The sequence below is a fragment of the Euleptes europaea genome, chromosome 9 (genome assembly GCF_029931775.1).
Source record: "Euleptes europaea isolate rEulEur1 chromosome 9, rEulEur1.hap1, whole genome shotgun sequence".
NCBI classification, from domain to species: domain Eukaryota; kingdom Metazoa; phylum Chordata; class Lepidosauria; order Squamata; family Sphaerodactylidae; genus Euleptes; species Euleptes europaea.
The window spans coordinates 16,627,580-16,650,582 of NC_079320.1; the positions used below are offsets into that span (position 1 = coordinate 16,627,580).

The 23,003-nt window shown below is 46.0% G+C and overlaps 1 protein-coding gene across 1 annotated transcript in view; it reads left to right on the top strand.

Moving 5' to 3' along the window:
- Window positions 1–12,017, top strand: part of MMRN1 (multimerin 1) — a 76,169-nt gene extending 64,152 nt beyond the window's left edge. Inside the window, exons 7-8 of the mRNA XM_056855646.1 lie at window positions 7,114–7,260; window positions 11,516–12,017. Coding sequence (XP_056711624.1) covers window positions 7,114–7,260; window positions 11,516–11,940 — 572 coding nt within the window. The 3' untranslated portion in view covers window positions 11,941–12,017. The remainder of the gene's footprint in view (window positions 1–7,113; window positions 7,261–11,515) is intronic.
- The last annotated feature ends 10,986 nt before the right edge of the window (window positions 12,018–23,003 follow it).

Consider the following 23,003-nt stretch of genomic DNA (forward strand, 5'->3'; position numbering starts at 1 on the left):
CCTTTCCATACTCTCCAGTACAGTGAATGCATGAGGGGGATAGAGGGGTCACAGCATTGAGCTCTGTCCCCCAGATATGTTCTCTGGAATATGTGTAAAGAGCCATAAGCATATACAGGCTCTCTTCATGTGACTGGGAACCAAAGAAAGAACATGCATTATAGATGCATAGGCTATCATTCCAGTGAACATGCATAGCTCAGGAGAAGAGCTTGCCACCATTATCCTTCTCTCTCTAATTCTCATATTCAGTTTGCTCCCAAAGAAAGTCTGAAAAGGGCTTGTGTTGTGTATAGGTATGACATGCAATTTAGAGAAAAATAAGGTCAGTTGAAATCAAAGGGACTGCCACATTGATGGAGAAAAGAAACTAGAGTTGGTACTATGCATATATTTACACATGCCTGGCTTAGGGCCAAACTACACATTACCCTTCACATGAGTTTACCGCAGAGACTTGCAACCATACTGTAGCTGCAAATCCTTGGTGGAAAGTCCTGTATAAAAGTACACCAAGGGTCCACTTCACATTGAAACCATGGTGTGGAGGGAAGGAGAGGCTCCTGCCTTCCATCCCACAACCTGTTCATCCCCTCCCCACTGCTGGGACTCACTAAGCTTGAAATGAGGTCTGGTGCCCTGATGTAGACCAATGGCATCAATGCACTGATGTGCCAGGAGAGTAAGCTGTCATCGCTACTGCAGAGTATCCTGTTGGAAGAGAGGTGGACTGGCTTATTTTCTTCCTCATACAGTAACCACACTTTAGGGTTGCCAACTCTAGGTTGGGAAATTCCTGGAGATTTTCGGGGTGAAGCCTGGGGAAGGCAGAGTTTTGGGAGGGACCTGAGTAGGGTATCATGCCATAGAGTCCCACCTCCAAAGCAGCCATTTTCTCCAGGGACACTGACCTCTATGACCTGGAGATCAGTTGTAATTCTAGGAGATTTCTGGACCCCACTTGGAGGTTGGCAGCCCTACCTACTCCTCAAGGTGGGCCCCAGAGTTCTCCTAGAATTACAAGTGATCTCCAACCTACAGAGACCAGTTCCTGCCATGGAAAGGACAGCTTCAGATGGTGGATTCTGCTGTGGCATCATTTCCCTGCTGAGCTCCCGCCCCAAACACCACTCTTCCCGGGCACTGCCCCCAATTCTCCAGGAAGTTCCCAAGCGATAACTGGCAACCCTAAATTCCTCATCAGTAGCAACAGCTGGGCCTCTGTGCCAGGCCAGGTAAATTGACATGGGTCAAATATGTAAGGAACAGAAGAGTGAAAAACAACAACAGTGGTATAAATCCTCCAGACATTCTTTTGCACAAAGACCTATGCAAGGTACGGAACAGGGACCCAATGCAGCAAAAAGCTGTTATGAATTCATCTCTCTCTTCCACAGGAAATCACAAGGGAAAGCAGCAAGTACACAAAAACGCACAGGGGGTACTTCCCAGTGATTAAATGATTGATTGGATGATTGATTGATTATACTCCACAGATGTTGAGGCTGCCAGTGCTCCTGCAGGGCTTTCAACATTAAAAACTTCACATGGCCACATACCCTCCAGTATTTCCGAAACAAAAAGGTTATAATCCCCTGTCTCTTGCACTGAGGGCATGGACTGCATTTCTTCTCCCACCAACACTCACAGCAATTACAAATTGCTGAAGGCTCCTCTGCTGGCTGAATGCTGTATTCATTTACTCGGCAATAGCCTATTGATTTACCAGGATCCACTGTAGGTCTTGTTTCCAGGAGAAAAGCAAGGGAAAGTTTTTTTCAAATAAATCCTGAAACAAAAGCAGATTAAAATGTATTTGAGCAGCACAAGCGTCCTGCAATACATTATCAACAATCCAAAGTATACCTCTGCAGATCAGCTAGGGTTGCCAACCTCCAGGTGGTGGCTGGAGATCTCATGGGATTACAACTGATCTCCAGGAGACAAAGATCAGTTCACCTGGAGCAAATGACTGCTTTGGAAGGTGGAATCTATGGCATTCTACCCCACTGAGGTCCCTCCCCTCCCCAAACCCCACCCTTCTCAGGCTCCACCCGCAACATTTCCAGGTATTTCCCATCCTGGAGCTGGCAACCCTAAGCTCAGCTAAATAGCAGGCCGTACACTACCACAGTATTCATGCTTGTGTGTTTACACACATAAGCACTTAAGTCAAGATGCACTTATTCCCCACTCAGAGATTTAGCTTCTATGGACCTCAGGAGGGAACTGAACCCTGAAGAATGACAGTGCTAGCAACATACACTAATAAGTTTTTTTTACAAGGCTTCCCCCAAAGGCGAAAATAGACTGCCCCTATTATCAGGTAATTCACAGTGGGTAGCCGTGTTAGTTTGTTTGCAGTAGTCAAAAAGGGCAAGAGTCCAGTAGCACCTTAAAGACTAACAAAAATATTTTCTGGCAGGGTATGAGCTTTCTGAAGAAGTGAGCTGTGGCTCACGAAAGCTCATACCCTACCAGAAAATATTTTTGTTAGTCTTTAAGGTGCTACTGGACTTTTGCCCTTTTTGCCTATTATCAGGGACAGTTACAGCATATGATATCACAAGACAATAACTAGAAATATAAAATCTACACCATAATTTTACAAGGCCAGCATGTTAAAAATGCACGCCAAACGAAATAATGAATCCGGAAATAACACACACCCTTCCTGAACAAGAAAGGTGGTCTCTTAAAACTTTCAAGAGTAGGCCTCCCATTTACCGGCCCAGGGTGGGGAATCACCAGCCCCGATTTCTTGCCCTTGAGTAATTGAGGAGTGGGCGAAGAGTGACCTCCACATAGTGACTCTCTAGAACAGGGGTGTCAAACATAAGGCCCGAGGGCTGGATCAGGCCCCTCGAGAGCTAATATCCGGCCCACGAGACAAGTGAGGCAGCCACCACCCCAGCTCTTAATTTGGGCTGGCGAGGCATGGCCTGCCGCCCAAGTGACATTTATGTCATATCCGGCCCTTGTAACAATTGAGTTTTGACGCCCCTGCTCTAGAATTTCTTCTTGGACTTCCAAGAGGCTTTTGTCAAGTTACCTCACCAGACTCATGGTAGTTTCAGAGGGTAGCTGTGTTGGTCTGCAGTAGAAGTAGGGTTGCCAACCACCAGGTACTAGCTGGAGATGTCCTGCTATTACAACTGATCTCCAGCCGATAGAGATCAGTTCACCTGGAGAAAATGGCCACTTTGGCAATTGGACTCTATGGCATTGAGGTCCCTCCCCAAGTCCCACTCTCCTCAGGCTCCACCCCAAAAACCTCTCGCCAGTGCAAAGAGGGACCTGGCAACCCTAACTAGAAGTGCTAGATTCAAGTCCAGTAGCCACTTAAAGACAAGATTTTGAGGGTATGAGCTTTTCAAGGGGAGGTTACAAAATGATACTGCAAAACTTGAGTTCATTCACAAATTCAGAACAAGGGACTCCCCAAGGCTGAATAGGGACATAGGATTATTACAGTTGCAAGTTTTCTGCCCCAAAGCATTTCTCCTCTGCTCTAATTCGTATGATTACATTTTGCATCATACTTCTGCATCCTGACTTCTTTCTTTGCCGCGCCCCTCCCACCTTCACAATGGGATATAAGGACTCCGGGATCTCCATTCCTACTTGTATCTGACAAAGGAAGTGTTTCCTCTTGAAAGCTCATACCCCCCCCCCCAAATCTTCTTGATCTCTAAGGTGCTACTGGACTTGAATGACTCCTGAGTTACTTTTGAAATTATGGGATAAGAAGATGGGTACATTTACAGAAAAGGATTGTATCAAGAAGAAACGTTCAAGCCTAACCTTCTCCCTGAGCCAGCATGGTTAAGAGCGGTGGTTTGGAGCACTAGAGTCTGATCTGGAGAACTGGGTTTGATTCCCCACTCCTCCACATGAGTGGTGGAGGCTAATCTGGTGAACTGGATTTGTTTCCCCACTCCTACACACGAAGCCAACTGGATGACCTTGGGCTAGTCACACTCTCTCAGCCTCACCTACCTCACAGGGTGTCTGTTGTGAGGAGGGGAAGGGAAGATGATTGTAAGTTGGTTTGATTATCCCTTAAGTGTCAGAGCAAGTCGGCATGTAAAAACCAACCCTCCTTCTTCTTACTTGCTAGATCCTTTTATTCTTTTGTGCAATCAGTCACATGAGTCTTTTTGGAGTCTGAATGATACAGCCCAGACACAACTGTGTCCATAGGAGAAATAGGCCACAATCTGTGCCGGCATCTGGAGGTTTGCATGTTCTTTTTTTAGCTGTTGACAAACCCTAGTTGTAACACAAAGCAAGCCAGCGTTTCTCCTCCTGTTCTGGGCATTTGAACTTTACTCTTGCGTCGCTGCATCCGGGCCTTATTGTGATCGATGAAATGTGATGCGGAGAGAAAATAATTACTTAAGTCATACAGAAACTTCTCGTGTTTCAGTCCATAAACCTCATCAGTCTAAACTCTGGATGGGGGAGGTGGGGGCTGTGCTTTGCACAAAGAGCACAAAGCTTTGCATTCAGGCAGGCGAACTCAGATTCATCACTGCCGGAGTGCAACGGCATCTGAAATGACTGGGCTGGAAATTAAAGATAGTTCAGAGCACCGGCGAAGTGCTTGTGAAAAGAGGCAATTCCACACATCTGCCAGCAATCAGCACTTATTCTGAAACATCCTTTTCATCAACCACACCTACCTACCTCTTGAGCACTTGTGCGCTATTCTTTCGAGACTCAGGGGCCGTCCCACTCACAGTCTGGTTGGAAGAACATGCCACTGTCTTATTGTAAAGGGTTTTTAGGAGTTTTAAGGGCTGAGCTTATTGAAGCGCCTCTGGTAATTCAATTTGTCTAATCCTGAGATGATAGAAAACAGTGCTTTGCAAAGGACAGTTCAAGGGGTTGGTGTGTGTGTGTGTGGGGGGGAGATTCCCAGTTGCCACTGCCTCTTGCTTCTAACCTTGTACAAGAAAACAAAATGTTCATGCTCTTTTACAGAATAAGATATACCGGTAAGATTTCTAATGCAGCTTAGCATTTTGTTCTGTTTCAACAGTCCAGATCTGTTAAAGCCAACATTTCTTCACAACTGTATTTCCGAAGCAAGGGAAGATTTGACTTGCTGATAGGAAACTATTGCTCAGTCTTCTTTTTAATATAGGTTGTTCATACACAACTAAGGTTACCATTTTGTGGGTAAATCCCTGGTGGCACACGCCATCCCCCACTGGTGGTCAGTGGAGCAGCAGTAGGGTTGCCAACCTCCAGGTACTAGCTGGAGATCTCCTACTATTACAACTGATCTCCAGCCGATAGAGATCAGTTCAGCTGGAGAAAATGGTGGCTTTGGCCATTGGACTCTATGGCATTGAAGTGCCTCCCCAAAAAACCATCCTCCTCAGGCTCTGCCCTAAAAACCTCCCACTGGTGGCCAAGAGGGCCCTGGCAACCCTAAGCGGCAGAGGGGGGAGAATTGGGAAACAGCATCACTTAATGCTGTGACATCACTTTTGTCTGGAACTCAGAAGTGACAAGGGTGCAACACATCAACGCTTAGGAATTTCTATGGTTTTTCACCATAGAGATCAGGGGAAATCCTAGAGCATCACTTCTGGGTTCCTTGTGGGAAGTGACATCATGGCATCATGCAATGATGTTTTGAAGTCGTCCCCCACACACACACACACATGCTCTCAGTGCAATTCAGAGCTGGGCTGGAAACTTTATGCACAATTGTATGGAGAAGGCATTAGCTGGTTTTAGATAATGTAATGGCATCCAAAGTACACCCCAGTCTGACCTAGAATGGAGAGAGACCATGGCTCAGGGGTAGAGCATCTACTTTGCATGCAGAAGGTCCCTGCTTTCCCCAGTTAAAAGCATCAGATAGAAGCTGATGTGAAAGACCTCTGCCAGAGTCCTTGAACAGCCAGTCACAGTACACAATGTTGACCTTAATAAACCAATGGCAGTTGCATGGATTCGATCTCATCTTGAGTTTGGCATCCGACTCAGATGCTGACACAAAGATCCTGTTTCTATATCAGAGGGCCAGGCTGGCCCTTCACTGAATGATCTCCCCACTCTTTTTTTTTTTAAGTAGGATATTCTGACAGTTCAGACCACTGCACTTACAGAGGGCTACATGGAACATCCACACCTCACATTAAGAGAGTAATTGGGTGTGGGGAGGTCACTACAATATAACTCTTTGAATTTTCAGCCCTGGACTAATTGGGCAACTCGGTCACTTAAATGCAGGGCTCAACTCACACATTCTCTCCACCCCCCCCCCATTTATCTTAAACAATATTTTTTCTTTAGCAAATGCAGCCTCCGGTAATGTTTGATTAAGGAAGAGAACAGCGGCGGGTGTGTGTGTGTGTTTAACCCTTTCTTCTCCTGCTGTTTCTTATAGAGGAGCTGCTTTTTCCCTTGCTGGGGGTGGGGGGAAATACAGGTACCCGTTAAGTTTTCCTCAAAGGAGTAAAAGCAGCCCAGGCTGTCTTTTTCCAGAAAGAAAAAAAAATCCCTCCCTCCCCCTTCCCCTCCCCATGTTCCTGCTTGATCAAACAATCCCCCCTGGGGGGCAGGCTGCATTTGCTAAAGAAGAAAAAATGTAGTTTAAAATAAAAAATGGGGGGGGGGAGCATAACATGTAATTGAGCCCACTGTACATATTCCCACCTGTAAAAGGGGAGCCGGACTATTCAAGCACTAAGAGGTATATAAATGATTAATAAAATATGATTTGACAATATGTTGAAGCACGCAGGCACAGGCTGAGTGTTTCCCTTGTGCCTTAGATGGGCAGAAATGAGGAATGATTAGCTACACAAGACCTGATACCATCAGAACCGCAGCGACTAAACTCCCCAGTGGCAAATAATATTTGGGAAACAAAGTGGGGAATCTTGGAAAGCAGCAGAATTTGTATGCCAATAAACAATGATTTGGTGTCTTCTCTCCCTCCCCCATTAAGAAAGGGGTCACCCTTAATGTGGGGAGGATTTTCAACCTGGTTTGGAATGACGAAGCCCAGAGTTTCTGCCGAGCTTTACGGCAGCTTCCTTATGTACGTGAAATTCAACAGGAACTCATGTCCTTCTTTTGATTTCAATGCAGATGCTTATTTGAGCTGCGGTAGTTTCCCTTGCCAAAATGGAGGGACCTGCGTCAACGAAAGGAAGGGCTTTGTCTGCGCTTGCCGCTACCCCTTTGGAGGAGCCACCTGCAGTACAAAGATGATGGAGGAAAACTCCGCCGCCATAGGCAAGTATATGCCGAATCAAACGATCTTTTCCCCTGCCTCTCTTACCTATGGTCCAGGGATTAAGGGCCACTGGCTTCCCTGAACAAAAGTACCACTTTAGTCTGAACAGCAGCGTCGTTTTTAAAGCGCTCGGCTCCCAAGGACATGCCACCATCTCCTGTTTTGATGTGTCTGTCCTGCATTGCAAAGTGTAAAATTTGATCTCTTTCACTGGCCTCCCCGTAAAAAAAAAAAAAGATAACACGCTGGCCTGTGGCGGATGGAGCAGGATGGTTGTTAGCGGAGGTGTACTATCATAAATAGGCCAGAGCAGGCTGGCAATTTTTTGATACAAAAGCTGTGGAGATTGCATTATTGGGAAATTACATGTGCAACTAAAGCTGCTCCTTCCATTTTACAAAAACTCCGCTCAGAGAGGATTGTGCTCACGGTTATAGCATTTGGGCAACATTTACCAGGATTGATTTTTTTTTCCACCTAGAGAACTGTTCTCTTTATCTGTGATACACTGGGGCAACGGTTTTCAAACCATGCTCCCAAGCATCATGGAATTCCTCAGAATACAGCTTCTTAATGAGGAGGTTGGTAATGGTGGACATGTATTCGAGAAAGCAAGTTTTTCAAAGGTCCACCACTATCAGTCTCCTTTCTAAGGAGCAGGTCTCGCTGGAAAGTGTTGAAGACACGTCAGGACACTCTCTCAGGCCATGCAAGTCAACAAGGATGCCCTAGCCAGCGCCCCAGACAAACTGAGTCTATGCTTTATACAATGTATCCAAGCTCTCTGCATTGGACCAGGTTTCCCTGGAAGAATTTCAGGGGTACCTCTGGGGTTGCCAGCTCCAGGTTGGGTAATTCTTGGAGATTTGGGGGTGAAGCTTGGGGTGGTGTTTGGGGAAGGGAGGGATTGAGCTCAGTGGGGTATAATGCTGTAGAGTCCACATTCCAAAACAGCTATTTTTTCTCCAGGGAAACTGATCTCTGTTGTCTGGAGATCAGCTGTAATTCCAGGAAATCTCCAGGCCCCAGCTGGAGGTTGGCAATCCTCTATTCCTCAGTAGATGAAATCAGTGTGGGCTAGGATCTCGCAGGAAGTATGTTGGAAAGTACTACTGGCTGTGACCACCCCTCCCTGTGTTATACTATTTACATGTCATGATTTCCCTCCAGTTAGAGACAAGTTTGCTATCTGTTATGTCACAGAAGAGCAATGAAAGCTAGTGCAGTATACTAGTAAGAGTGGAGGACTAGGCTCTTGGAAACCCAGGATCAAATCCCCATTTAAAAAATGAAAATCACTTGATGACTTTTTTGAGTCAGTCACTCTCTCTCAGCCTAGCCTGCCCTATCCAATTGTTGTAAGGATGAAATAGAGAAGGGTGAATAACGTACCCTAATAAAAATGCGCTAGATAGATAGCTGGGCTAGTAATTACTATATTAGATAGATAGAAGGGACTGAGCATGGTAGCCCACCCAACCCAGTGGTTCCTTATGAGCCTGGAGACTTTGATGTGCATACAGAATTCAACCATTTGCAAAAGTGTTCCCACCCACCTCAAAAAAGAGGAAAGCTCCCCCCCCCCATGGATCTTGCAGAAAAGTGAATGGGGAAACCTGAAGGAGTGAGATCTCTGTGTGCTGAGAAGAAATCCCAGGAAGTACTTTCCTTTCGTTCTGGGACTCCTTGTCCAACACTGATGACATTGGTTCCCTCACCATCTGCATAGTTCACTGCCTGATGTCTGTCTTTAGTTTCTGTCGTAGCTTTAGATTTTTCAGAGCCTTTTTCTGCTCCCATTGGTGCATGTTACATGCACCCAAGAGAGGAGAGGGTTGTCGGACAATGTCACTGAGCACAATGGTAGAGGGGAGGGAATTATGGGGGGCAATCAACCCTTTCCTCACTACCCCTTCCCATTGTTCATCAGCCACCCCTCACTCACCGAGTTCCTGTCCTCTGTGCACACAAACTTTAGAAATGTGCCTCTGCGTTTAAGGTGCCACAGGATTCTTTGATGGTTTTGCTACAGTAAGCTTAGGCAATGTTCTTTTGGCATCAGCGTGGTGTAGTGGTTGAGAGTGGTGTTTCGGAGCGGTGGACTTTGATCTGGAGACCTGGGTTTGATTCCTCGCTTTTCCACATGAGCGGCAGAGGCTAAACTACCATTGTGCTCAGTGACAGTGTCTGACAACCCTCTCCATTAATTAATAGCATCCCATTAAAGCTTCTGTTAAAGGGGCAGGATTTTTTCTCTCTTGGCTGTTGGAAACCCTATACACGCAGCACAAAGAAGGGGGTTACGAGAACCCATCTATTTCCCCCCATGCAGAAAAATCTCCATCCATGGGGGAATTTGAGCAGAGGGGCAGCTGGCCCTTTGTCAGTCTTTCACTCCATTTGAAGGACTCACTGGCATGATATGACATAACACGAAAAAATGGTTTGTTTCAACTATGGTTAATCTGTAAAACTAGGTTCTTGTAGGTTATCCGGGCTGTGTGACCGTGGTCTTGGTATTTTGGTCACACATCCCGGGTAACCTACAAGAACCAATGAACTCTGACCGTGAAAGCCTTCGACAATATATTGTAAAACTAGGATTCATCTTGCAGATGGTAACTCAAGCAAATACTCATGTCATTGCTTTTATTGTGTAGTCAGAGAGGGCAGCGCCTGGGAACAAGCCAGGATTCAACCAGAGTGTCTACATTCATACATTACACGGAAGCACAGTTAAGACTAAATGTGATTAATAAACCAACTTCAGACCATGGTTTTGGACCAGGGTTGACTCACCTTAACTAATGGTGTTCACACAACCGCGCCAATGAAAATTAGTTTAATTAAAATGTGGTTCATTTGATGTCTGAACTGAGCAACTGCTACTTGGGAAAATAGTCATGAATAACAGGCAACATATAGGTTGTCCTGTAGTGTTCACCAAAAAGCGTATTATGTGAAAAGCCCCTTAAAATGCAAAGTTTGCTGCAGCAACAACAAAAAATTGATGAGGAATTTCAATCTGGGTTTTAGCCCTGATACTCACATAGACTTTTCTCTGCTGAGAATTTCATTTCAGCTGTAACTGTCATGGTGATACTTGCCATAAAAATGAATAAACTAAGATTTGCATCCAGAATATATGAAATGTGTGTTTTATGCCTCTTTCAGCCACTATTTCAGTATTTCTCAATCATTTTTACAGCGGTGAAGGCATCGGTTTATATGCGAAGGGTGAGGGGAAAGAAAAAAAGAATGTTTTCATTTCCCCATTCATTATGAAGCTTTCTAAACCACTCCAGTATTTGTTAAGAGCTTGCAAGCACAATTCTAGGCTACACGACACACACATGTTACATTTGTAGAAATCTGTGATACTGACACAGGGGGTGAGGCATGAGAGCTTTTCTTACTAACAATGCAGCACAGTCAAGACTGAAATTTTCTTGCTGTTTCTGAAGAAAAGCTTTTTGTTGGTGGTGGTGCATTTGATGCTAATTGTGGAGAAAATTACTTTCTGTGCAGTAGTTAAGAATTCATTCCGCTTTTCTTCTGTCGCTTCCAGAAAACTTGTCAGGGGGCCTGGGTTTGTGCGGGGGGGGGGGGGAGTTTGTAACTGCCCCATGTCTGCTATGCAGAATTGATCCTGTTTAAATCTGCAACAACCAATGAGGCATTTGGGTTGCCAGTCTCCAGGTGGTGGCTGGAGATCTCCCAGAATTACAGCTGGTCTCTCGGTTACAGAGATCAGTTCCCCTGTAGAAAATGACTGCTTTGGAAAGGTGGACTCTATGGTATCCTACTCCAATGAAGCCCCTCCCCTCCCCAAACCCCACCCTCCCCAGGCTCAACCCACAAAATCTCCAGGAATTTCCCAACCCAAAACTGGCAATCCTGTGAGGGATAGAAGACAAATGGTGGATCTAGATGTTACAATAGCACATGGTTGCTGCTGAAAATAGTAGCCTGATGACTGCCTCTCCCTCTCCTCCCCGTAATAAGTTAAATTCACCTTGCTGACATGACATCTTCATTCTATGAGTTTCCCTATCCACACTGTTGGCTGCTGGCAGATGGGGAGGTGATGGCATCATGGCATGAGGTAAATTTGATCAAACATTACAGGGAAAGGGGAAAGAACTAGACACAGGCATGCCATTTTCAGTGGTAGAACCGTGTCAATGATAGCAGCTAGTTTTGCCCAAATAGATTAGAAGATTGACTTCTCCTTAACTGTTCTTTCCTCTGCAGATTTCTCAAAGGGATCTTACAGGTATGCACCCATGGTGGCCTTTTTTGCTTCGCACACCTACGGGATGAACACTCCTGGCCCTATTCGGTTTAACAATCTGGACGTCAACTATGGTTCCTCCTATGTCCCATCAAATGGAAAGTTCCGTGTGCCGTACCTTGGCGTTTATGTTTTTGAATATACTATTGAGTCACGCAGCCCACGCCTCTCTGGCTACCTCGTGGTTGACGGGACAGACAAGCTGACTTTCCAGTCTGAAAACACAAATGATGAGAAGAAGTACACGGACAGGGTGGTTACCGGGTATGCCTTACTGGAACTGAACTATGGTCAAGAAGTCTGGCTCAGGCTGGTGACAGGATCCATTCCAGCCACATATCCACCTGTAACTACATTTACTGGGTACTTATTGTACCGTACATAAACCAGTTGCACATAAAAGCTTTCCTCCATAAAGGAAGCCCTTTCCTTTTGCTTCCAAGTTCTCCTTCTACCACAGCAATCTCAGAGTTGCCCCATTCCCCTCAAAATGGCGCTTGTGTTTTCAAACGGCAGAAAATAGAAATGCAGAATCTTCCCCATCACCGTAATTCCATGAAGGGGGGGGGGGAGCTTTCTATCCTCCTGCAGTTATGAAAAGCCAAGGAGCCCAAGTGTCAACCCTTATCTCATTAGATACAGCTCAAACTTCCAAATTTCCCAGCTATACCAACTTATCTTCCACTGAATCATTGGAAGTCTTTATAAATAGCTCTTCTGCCTACCCAGGCCTCTCATTAGTTAGATGTATATCCACAACCTTACCTAGATGTTTGCACCAGTACCAAAAAAGTGCTGCAGTTTATTAATATCAGCATTGTAAGGTGAATGTGATTTCAGTAGCTGACACTACTCAGCAATAATGTGATCTAGGGTGCTCACACACTGCTCAGACCAGGTTGCCTTTTATTCCCATTTCTGGAGACAGTTATGGAGAAATCGAGGGCCCTTTGAGATCAGCCTTGCCCGCACGAACGGACTGTTCACATAACATCACGAGTTTTGCATCATAGCGAGCTTCTCCTGTGCCACTGAAAGCCTACTGAGGTTTGGACTGGAGTAACTGTATTAGAATTGCTGTGCTAGGATAACTTTAATTTTGTGCCCAGTATTTAAAACCCCTGCTCTCATTTTGCTATTGTCGCTTTTGTTATTGGTTATGCATACAAAGGACGCAAAGTCTCCCTTTTAAACACTGGAGTTTTAAGGGGTAAAAACCTCTCACTCACTAGACTTTTTTTTTCATTGAATGGCCTCCATTTAACAGATTAATAAATTAATCACCTTGCTAAAGTAAGGGTGACACTTGAGGGTACTGAAAGATGATAATTTCTCTTGACTTTTTAAAAGAAAAGCATGGACGAGGGGAAAAAACATCCTGAATGCATTATGTAATTCAAGGGAAATATATGGGTTGCTTGTCGTCAACATGCTGTACCCTTCACATGGGAGAGCTTTGATGAAAATCTGATTAAAAATCCATGTATTTAATCTGCAGTTAGTAAATTAGACAATTAATAGCATCAATTAAAGGATGAACACTTTCATCCCGCTGTCAGTCCTGCAGGACTGAATGTTACTGTTGCTTGAGAAGGCATTTGTGATGCTTAAAATGCCAAGCAGAAAACAAAAGGAAAAGGAAAGCCATCTGCCGACCACTTCTTTCTGTCCATTCCACGTTTTTAAGATTTTTGTCTGCAGTTTATAACACTAATCTTCAACACACCAGGAACCCTGAGTGTATACATCCTAGCCCCTTCTCCCACTGACGTTCCGTATCGTCTCGTAAATACGTGAATTCCCTGATTTGTCACTAATCTATCCTTGCATATCGTTGAATTTTATCAAATGTCTTGCCCACGTGGCCAAATCCCTCTCCACTGCTTGTATGACTTTGTCAGCTTAATAACCTGTTTAGTCCTCTTTATTCCTGCTACGGATAGGGCTAAATGGCGTGGAAATTATTCTGCAGATGAAATTCAAATGACCCACCAGAGACAGCCTCTCTCTCTTTAAATATGACTTTCTTTGCCCTTGCTGCCCTACCGATTAAATCCTTCCAGCCAGGTCTCCATGTTCGGGGAGGCTAATTGTTTTTTCCCAAATGCAGAATCCTGATAGGCTTTTTGTTTATTTTTCCTGTTTCAAAAATAAAACATCATCTCTCTAGAGCAGACCTCTGACCTGCGGGCCTTTCAAAGCAATATGTTGGGGAGGGGGGAATCTATAGCTATCCAGGATGCACTGATCATAAAAAAACACACCCAGTTTGCTTATAAAAGTAATACTTGCATGCACACACGAAGTCTCTATATTTATTATTCCCCCTGAGGCTTGTGGGTTAAGTATAACCATGTTACTGGTGGGTTTTTGTGGATTTGATATTCTATGGGTTAAGATAGGTGTAACATTTTAAGAGGGCTGGATATGCCCTGAGGGCCATTGCTGTTGTTAAAATAATCATAACAACTATCGCTGTTGTTCAAACTAGAGAGCCAGTGTGGTGTAGTGGTTAAGAGCAAAGGTTTGGAGCAGCGGACTCTGATCTAGAGAACCGGGTTTGATTCCCCACTCCTCCACATGAGCTGTGGATGCTATCCTGGTGAACCGGGTTGGTTTCCCCACTTCTGCACATGATGCCAGCTGGGTGACCTAGGGTTAGTCACAGCTCTTAGAGCTCTCTCAGCCCCACCTACCTCACAGGATGTCTGTTGTTGGGAGGGGAAGGTGATTTTAAGCCGCTTTGATTCTTCCTTAAGCGGTAGAGAAAGTCGGCATATAAAAACCATCTTTTTTTCTTCTTTCTGTTCTGGGCAAGTCCAAATAAAAGAACTTCCTTAAGTTTTTGGAATAGTTCATTTTGAACTGAGGAAAAGCTAATCCTGCAAGTTATTGGTTATTGGTAAGTTATTGGTTCTTGCGGTGACATCCTCAACATACCTCCTCTTTTCCATTCCAAGACCAATTTTGCTACTCCTTTAACACTTTTTGTACGATGAAGCATGGTTGCATAGATAAATAAATTTATATCTGCCACATAATACAAACATGACTATTGCCTGCCTGGTGCAAATGATGGAGGGCTGATGCCTCTTTGGCATGGTATAGATTGCTAGTCCAGCAACTGACTGGATGGCATGCATTTCTGTAGCACAAAGTGCAAAGCCTGATGTGTTTGTTCTTACTACGTTATGCTTTTCACCACAATATTATAAGCCACTGTTTTGCACCCTTTTATTTGAAATATTGTGTGATATGTTTCTTACTACCCAAGAATGGTTTTGTAATGATGAGAACTTTCATTAATAAAGTAAAAGGAAAATATGTGGGACTTTATGTGTTTTTAAGCCGATTACTTCAGTTTGAGTGCCATGCTAGTATGTAGTCATTTTTAAAGTTCTGTTTGTAGAGGGTGGAAGATCTTTAGCATGCCCTCTTCTCATCCTGCTTCCCCTAAACACAACCCTCCACATGTTTTTGAAGATATGCCACTGCTAGGCCTCATCCAGTCATGGAGAAAGAGTAATTGACAATGGAACCAATTAATTTAGGACATCCTTCCGTTGGGAATGCTGTAGCTTTGGATTTGTTGTGTTTAGTGGTTAGTTGGACTAAATGGCCGTCTGATACTATGGAAATGGCTCTTGGTGTTATAGGGTCAGTCCCAACTGCGGTGCCAAGCATACCTTGCTGTTCCCAAATGGCACAAGTTATGACTTTGCATCTCTAAGGTTGCCATCCTCAAGGTGAGGTCTGAAGATCTCCTGGATTTACAACTTTTCTCCAGACTACAGCAATCAGTCCTGGAGGAAAAGGCTGCTTTGGATGCTTTGGATGTAGGGTTGCTAGGTCCCTCTTCACCACCGGTGGGAGGTTTTTGGGGTGGAGCCTGAGGAGGGTGGGGTTTGGGAAGTAGAGGGACTTCAGTGCCATACAGTCCAATTGCCAAAGTGATCATTTTCTCCAGGTGAACTGATCGGCTGGAGATCAGTTGTAATAGCAGATCTCCAGCTAGTACCTGGATGTTGGCAACCCTATTTGGATAGGGGACTTTATGGTATTATACCCCGCTGAAGCCCCTCCCTTCCCCAAACCCTGCTTCCCCATGCTTCACCCCAAAATCTTCAAGAATTTCCCAAACAAGAGTCGGCAACCCTTTGCTCACATACATGATCCTGCACATTCATTTTCTACTGCAGTTCCTCTAGGAAAGGGGCACTAGGCTATCGGCTGCTTGATCTAATGAAGCATTCGACTGAACATAACTGCCGATCAATGCAATCAGTAAGCTGAACCATTATGCAGAAGAGAGTGAAATCAATCACTCCAGGCTCCTGCGGATCACTTTCTCCTCCGTCCGTGCTCCTCACGGCTGCGTTCATCAAGAATATGTACAAACAGCATCTCCAGCAGCACCTTCCTTTTTATTCCCCCCCCCACGATAATCCAAGACCGAGCGCTTATCTCTACCCCAACGTTCAAAAAGGTATCGAAGTCCTGTGCACAATATATAGCATCGTAGAGTCTCCTCTGTATATTTGGAAAGCCCAATTACCATGGCAACATTTTTATCGGCTTGGCTTTGACAAGCCCATCCAATTTATTGCGGGGCTCTGCACTATCATTTTCTCGCTGATGCCAAGCGAGCCCTCCTGGAATGCATTTGCCAGCACTTCACCTTGTGAGATATTACATTGCAATTGGCAAGTTTTGGGACAAGCCAGGTAGCCCCTTCGCCTGGCTCAAGAGCATCAGCTGTGCACTCCCCCGTACAAATCCATGATTGTAAAAATGAAAAGGAATTACTATCCTTGATCATCCAATCATTTACACAGGACTCTTAACTTCACCACCCCAAAATGAATGGCGAAATGAGTGCAACTGCTTACTGTAAGAGGAAACACAATAACCAAGGCTTAGCTAAGCTCCTTCATGAGTGTCTGGAGAATCAAATTTCGTAAGCAGTAGATGTTTTCTTTGTGTTCTGAATTTTCACGAGAAACTTCTTTGGGGTTTATTGACCATAATTTAAGCCACCACTGCCTCCACCAATCACACATGGCAGATGCTGTGCTTCTCACTTAGTCCTACAGCTCATATGTAGCCCAACCACATGAAGCTGCCTTACACTGACAAAGCCGGCAGCGGGGATGCTGCAGACAAAGGCGGGGAGGGAGGGACAGGGTGGCGCTGGGGCCGGTGCCGGGGTGCAGGAGAGGCCGGGGTTCAGCTGGCCTGCTCAGGGAGAGAGAGGCCCGCCCAGGCTGGAGAGGAGAGCGCAGGTTGGGGCAGCCCGGCCGGCACGCTCGCCCGCCGCCCGCGGCCACGTGGGCCTTTCCCCGCAAAACCCCGCCCTGCCCACGCGGCCCGCCACCTGCGCTGAGCTGGGGCGGCGAAGGGCCCCAGCCCCCCTGAGGGAACGTGGCTGAGAAAACCCCCACGGGGCTCGGAGGCCAGCCCCGCTCCGGGGATTCTGCATGGGGAGCCCAGGGCCGGCTGGCCTCCCCAGTTGGGGTAGAGCTCCACAAGCGACAACCAGCGAGCGGGAAGCGGAGGCGCGCAGATTTGTCGCAGAGCCGCACTCAAGGGGCCAAAGAGCCGCATGCGGCTCATGAGCCGCAGTTTGCCGACCACTGCTTTAACCTAAGGATGCCGGCCTCCAGGTGGGAACTGGGGATCCTCTGGAATTACAGCTCATCTCCAGACTACAGAGATCAGTTCCCCTGGAGAAAATGGATGTTTGGAGGGTGGACTCTATGGCATTGTACCCCAGTGAGGTCCATGTCCTCCCCACACTCCATCCTCAAATCTCCAGAAGTTTCCCAACCAGGATCCGGCAACCGTACCCCCCCCCCATCACCCACCTGTGGCCAGGGGAGACCAGGCAACCCTACTTTAACCAGAGATGCTGGGGATGGGACTTGGGACCTTCTCCATGTAAAGCAGATGTCCCATCACTGAGCCACATCTCCTCTTATACTGACATATTACAGAATCCATGGAACCTCCTTCACAGAACATAAGAAAGGCCATGCTGGATCAGACCAAGGTCCCTCAAGTCCAGCAGTCTGTTCACACAGTGGCCAACCAGGTGCCTCTAGGAAGCCCACAAACAAGACGACAATTCTGCAGCAGAATTGTCCTGCCTGTGTTCCACAGCACCTAATATAATTGGCATGCTCATCTGATCCTGGAGAGAATAGATATGCATCAAGACTAGTATTCATTTTGACTAGCAGCCATGAATATCCCTCTCCTCCATGAACATGTCTACTCCTCTCTTAAAGTCTTCCAAGTTGGCAGCCATCACCACATCCTGGGGCAGGGAGTTCCACAATTTAACTATGCGTTGCAACATAACAATGGGCAGGTCCTTGCCCTGAGGACCTTACAATCTGAATCACAATAGGCCAACAATACAGGAAAGGGAGCAGCAACAGATACGCATCAATGGTTTTGTATTCCCCCTAAAGTACATGGCATGAAGCTTGAAGGTCTATCCATCAAAGCTATGTCATTATAAAGATCCATTGCATCCATCAGTTCCCAAATTGAGTCCCTCAGATCTAAGACAGAGTGGGGGTGCTTGTTCTGGTTGAAGGAGTAGTGATTTGAGCACCTAGACACCACATCAGCTTACCAGATGCAAGGACCATTAGTTATTGCGACCTGCCATCTAATCTGGTTACTTTCTATATGATTATCCTGCCAGACAAGAGTTAATTTCTCAGGATTTGAAGTAAGGTATTCTAGCATGGGGGTGGGGGAGCTACTCAAGACCTCCTTTCTTTGTGAATGCATTTCAAGGCATCTGTAGCTTCTGGTGAAGTTGAACATTTGCTGAAGTGGCCACGGTAGCAATTTTTTTAGAGACCACTGCTGCATGGATATTCTCCATCCTTTCTCCATCATTTCTGTCTCCACCAACTGTTCCTTGTTGCAATGTTCCTCTTCACCTCCGGAGATGTCCTGTTTCTCCTCTGAGAGTATAACAACATGAAAAATAGGGACATGTAAAATTGATTAGTGTTCATCTAGGTTCCCATTCTAAACCCTGACAAACTTGCTGGCGCATATCATGAGTTCGTATTAAAAGCACTGACTGATCTGGAGTGTTTGACTAAGACCTGGGAGACACACACATGAACACATGAAACTGCCATATACTGAATCAGACCCCTGGTCCATCGAAGTCAGTATTGTCTACTCAGACCGGCAGCGGCTCTCCAGGGTCTCAGGCAGAGGTCTTTCACATCACCTATTTTCCTAGTCCCTTTAACTGGTGATGCCGAGGATTGAACCTGGGACCTTCTGCATGCTAAGCAGATGCTCTATGACTGAGCCACAGCCCCTCCCCAATTGCATATGTTCAAATGCCTGCTCGCTGAATGACCTTGTGTCAGTTTCATTCTTTCTGACTAACCTACCTCACAGGGTTGTTGTGAGGCCAAAATAGGATCCCTGGTCCTTGACAGCAGGGTGGAATAAAATAGATATAGCTAGATCCTTCATGTCAGCATATGCCCTCAAATATGTAGGTAAAGGGGACCGTGTGAAGTGGCCCCTTCCTTAGGCTTCTGGATCACTAAGAGAAATCTGGTTCTATATGTGGTCAAATGAATGCTTCAGAAGAAAACATGCCCTAAATACAAATGTGTACCCAGGAAAACCATAGATTTTCTCAAGCGAGCCCTGGAACTCGTTGCACACAACAAAGCTCCAACAGGAAAATAAAAAAGTAGCAAGTATTATATTAGCATTGTTAATTATGTGCTGACAGGGTACTTTGCATTTTACAAGACAAAGATAAAGACGCGGTTCCTGGCCTGATGAGCTTGTAATGTAAAAATCAAACTCTCATCGACTGATCATACCATGAATGTATCACCCAGTTACCTAGCAACTTCAGAGACCTGATTAACCCTTTTTTTAAGGGTGTCAAATGTACAACACTTTGGAGAGTGAATTCCCAGATGTTTTTTTTTTTTTTTGCCTAATCTTATGCACGTCAGCTTCAAGCGTTCCCCTATATTCAGCCAATTGTTAACAGGAATGATCCCTGACAGTTACTCAGAGCGTGCTATTAACATCCCTGCTGCTGGTACAAATCAGTTGAAAATAAAGCTAATTTGATTTTTTTTTTTTAGAACAAAAAGTCTTTTAATATGGCTTATATAAGGAAATTTAGTAAGCTTTGCAATCTTTGGATGCAACTTTCTGGAGCCCAATTTAAACATTAATTTTGCAACACAGTAGCACACACCCCATTTTCGGCTTGCTTCTTTAACACCTGAAGTTTGGCATCATATTTATTTATATAAATTACACTTCTCCCCTACCTTCTTCTACTGTAGAACTCAAGACAGCATATATAGGGGCTTGGATTGTGGAAAATCGAAGCTAGTGGAAGGTGTTTCCTTCAAATGGAGCGGGACTTCCTCATTTCCTCCCTTTGCAGCCCCCAAATCCCCATAAAATGCCATTCCTAAACATCCCCCAGGAACAGCAGGAGGAGGGAGTCAGAGGTCAACAACAGGAAGGGGGAAATCCACAAAAACTGCCCCCTTTCATCAGCAGAATTTTTTTGTGTGGGATCCAACTCATGGCTGCCTAGAGATCATCAAACCAGGCCACTGACCAGATCCAGAACCAGTAAATTCCCTTCATGTACCTTTCAACCAGTCTCAAGCCATTAGAATAATTCCCAGCATCAGCAGCTTCAAGAGGAATAGTGGAAGAATTTGCATGATGTACTTCAGACATTAGCCACGTCATGTGGGAAGAAGAAGAAGAAGAAGAAGAGTTGGATTTTATACTCCACTTTTCTCTACAGTAAGGAGTCTCAAAGCAGCTTACAATCACCTTCCCTTCCCCTCCTCACAACAAACATCTCGTGAGGTAGGTAGGGCTGAGAGAGTTCTGAGAGAACTGTGACTAGCCCAAGGTCACCCAGCAGGCTTCATGTGGAGGAGTGGGAAATCAAAGCTCCCTTCCCCCACAGCTACTGGACTTCATTCTCACTGTTTTACTACAGATCAACACAGCTAACCCTCCAAAACTATTTTACAAGTACGGTTGCCAACCTCCAGGTACTAGCTGGAGATCTCCTGCTGTTGCAACTGATCTCCAGCCAATAGAGATCAGTTCACCTGGAGAAAATGGCCTCTTTGGTAATTGAACTCCATGGCATTGAAGTCCCTCCCCTCCCCAAACCCCGCCCTCCTCATGCTCCACCCCAAAAACCTCCCGCCGGTGGCAAAGAGGGACCTGACAACCCTATTTACAAGCTGGAACTGATACTGAGAGATCATTTCTCTTATGAAGTTACATAGGACTGTGACTGAAGCTAGGCTGGTCTACAAGTTACTTTCATCACACGGAAGAAGTTAGGCTTTGTGGGAAGCCACTTTGAAAGGAAGGAATCCATGCCTTGAGGGGAAGACTTGTACCCTCATTTTCAATAAAGGGCAAATCCATTTAAATGCTGGTCCTCACTGGCTCTCTGTGCTTATGGCAAAAAAAGAACTATGGGTTACTAAGGTGCACATGCATGAGCAGAGACTGCTCCATTCACATTGTGTGGGCAGGTAATCTGCCTCATCCATAAGGCATGGCTATTTTCAGAGAACGGTGAGCACAAATACTGAGTATACGTGTGCGAAGGATACCACCACATTGAAGGGCATACAGCAGCCGCTGCTCATGAGTATTCATCAAAATTCACGGCATGCACAGTGGAACAGGGCAAAATTGGGTTGTTTGCCAAAGAGCATTAATTCAATAAACATTAGCAAAATGCAATATCGTGGCTCTGTAGAAGCAAGCTTCTCCAAGCGCAATTTTCATCTACTGAAGGGGGAAATGATGTCTTGTCAATCATGGCCAGAACCATCACCTGTATTGTAACCAAGCAGATATGCTAATCTCCATCAGTGGAAGGTCAGGTGTTGTTTATGAAGTCATGTTAAAACAAACAGCCAGCAAGGATACGTGTGTTTACCCAAAACATAGAAGGCATGCCAGTCCGCTTGTTATCCCACAGGATCTGAGAGCTAACATATGTCAGACGTCCCCAAGAACACAAATTCTTGGCAAATCCCAGAAGTCTTCAGAAAGGTCTGTGCACATGCCACGAAAGATGAGGGCATTTCCGTTCAGCTGTGGCCACAGAAAATGTTTTGCCGCCAATGAAATTGACATGGCATTTGGTGTACATGTAGGGTTGCCAGGTCCCTTTTTGCAACCGGCGGGAGGTTTTTGGGGCGGAGCCTGAGGAAGGCGGGGTTTCAGGAGGGGAGGGACTTCAGTGCCATAGAGTCCAATGGCCAAAGTGGCCATTTTCTCCAGGGGAACTCATCTCTATTGGCTGGAGATCAGTTATGATAGCAGGAGATCTCCAGCTATTACCTGGTAGTTGGCAACCCTATCTACGTGGGCTGGATTGTATGTTACCTTCGTCACAGATAACAGACCCTGCTGGGAACAATAAAGTTGCCACATGGAAACATCTACAGGGAGAGGCAATACTTCAGGTTCAGCGAGGAGGTTGGAAGCTGAAACCCCTGTCACCTAGCAGACATTTTTCAATGCACTGGCACAAAGGAATGCCTGCGCCAGGCTTAGGAGGCAACGCAGCGGCGCTGCCTCCTAAGGAGGTTTGGGCCCTGCCAAAACCTCTTCCTGGCGCAAAAAATCAGTGCAACCTTCATAGAGTTGCACAAGAGATACGCCACCTAAAAGGTGCCGTATCTCAGCTGGGAAAAAAGGAGGCTTTCCCAAGCCGTAACAGCTCAGGAGGCTGCCTAATGGCAGCCCCGTCCCCTGGCCAGTGCCACGACACCCTGGGAACACCTCCCGGGACGATGACGCGGCCTTTGCCGGTGTCCGGACGCCGGCAGCAGGCTCCGTTGGTGTTCGGGCCTGGTGCTGCTGCGGCAGCGGCCAGCAACTGGCAGCCGGCCCTGCACGCTGGGGCCACAAACGCTGACGTGCGCCACCCGGATGCTGGCGCTGTGGGCCCTTGCGCCAGCATAGGCCTTCGCCGGCCTCCAAAGGCCTTTGGTGAGGGCCACTGGCGCATGGCAGGAATGGACTGTAAGGTAGTTTCACTACCCTACTTGTTCATCTGATGACTGAAGCCCTTTTCAGACATTACATTCACGCATTCCAGGAGGCTATCAACTATACATACTGGAAGCATGTGCAACCTGCCTCCCTCCTTGTATATGTAGTCACCATGTTGTATAAATAGAGGAAATGCCTGTATTTACTATTTGCATTCAGCCTTGGCACGCATGAAAAATCCAGCACTACTAGGAAGTGCTAGTGGTGGTTTGGAGGGGTGGACTCTAATCTGGAGAACCAGGTTGGTTTCCCCACTCCTATGCATGAAGCCAGCTGGGTGACCTTGGGCTAGTCACACTCTCAGCCCCACCTACCTCACAGGGT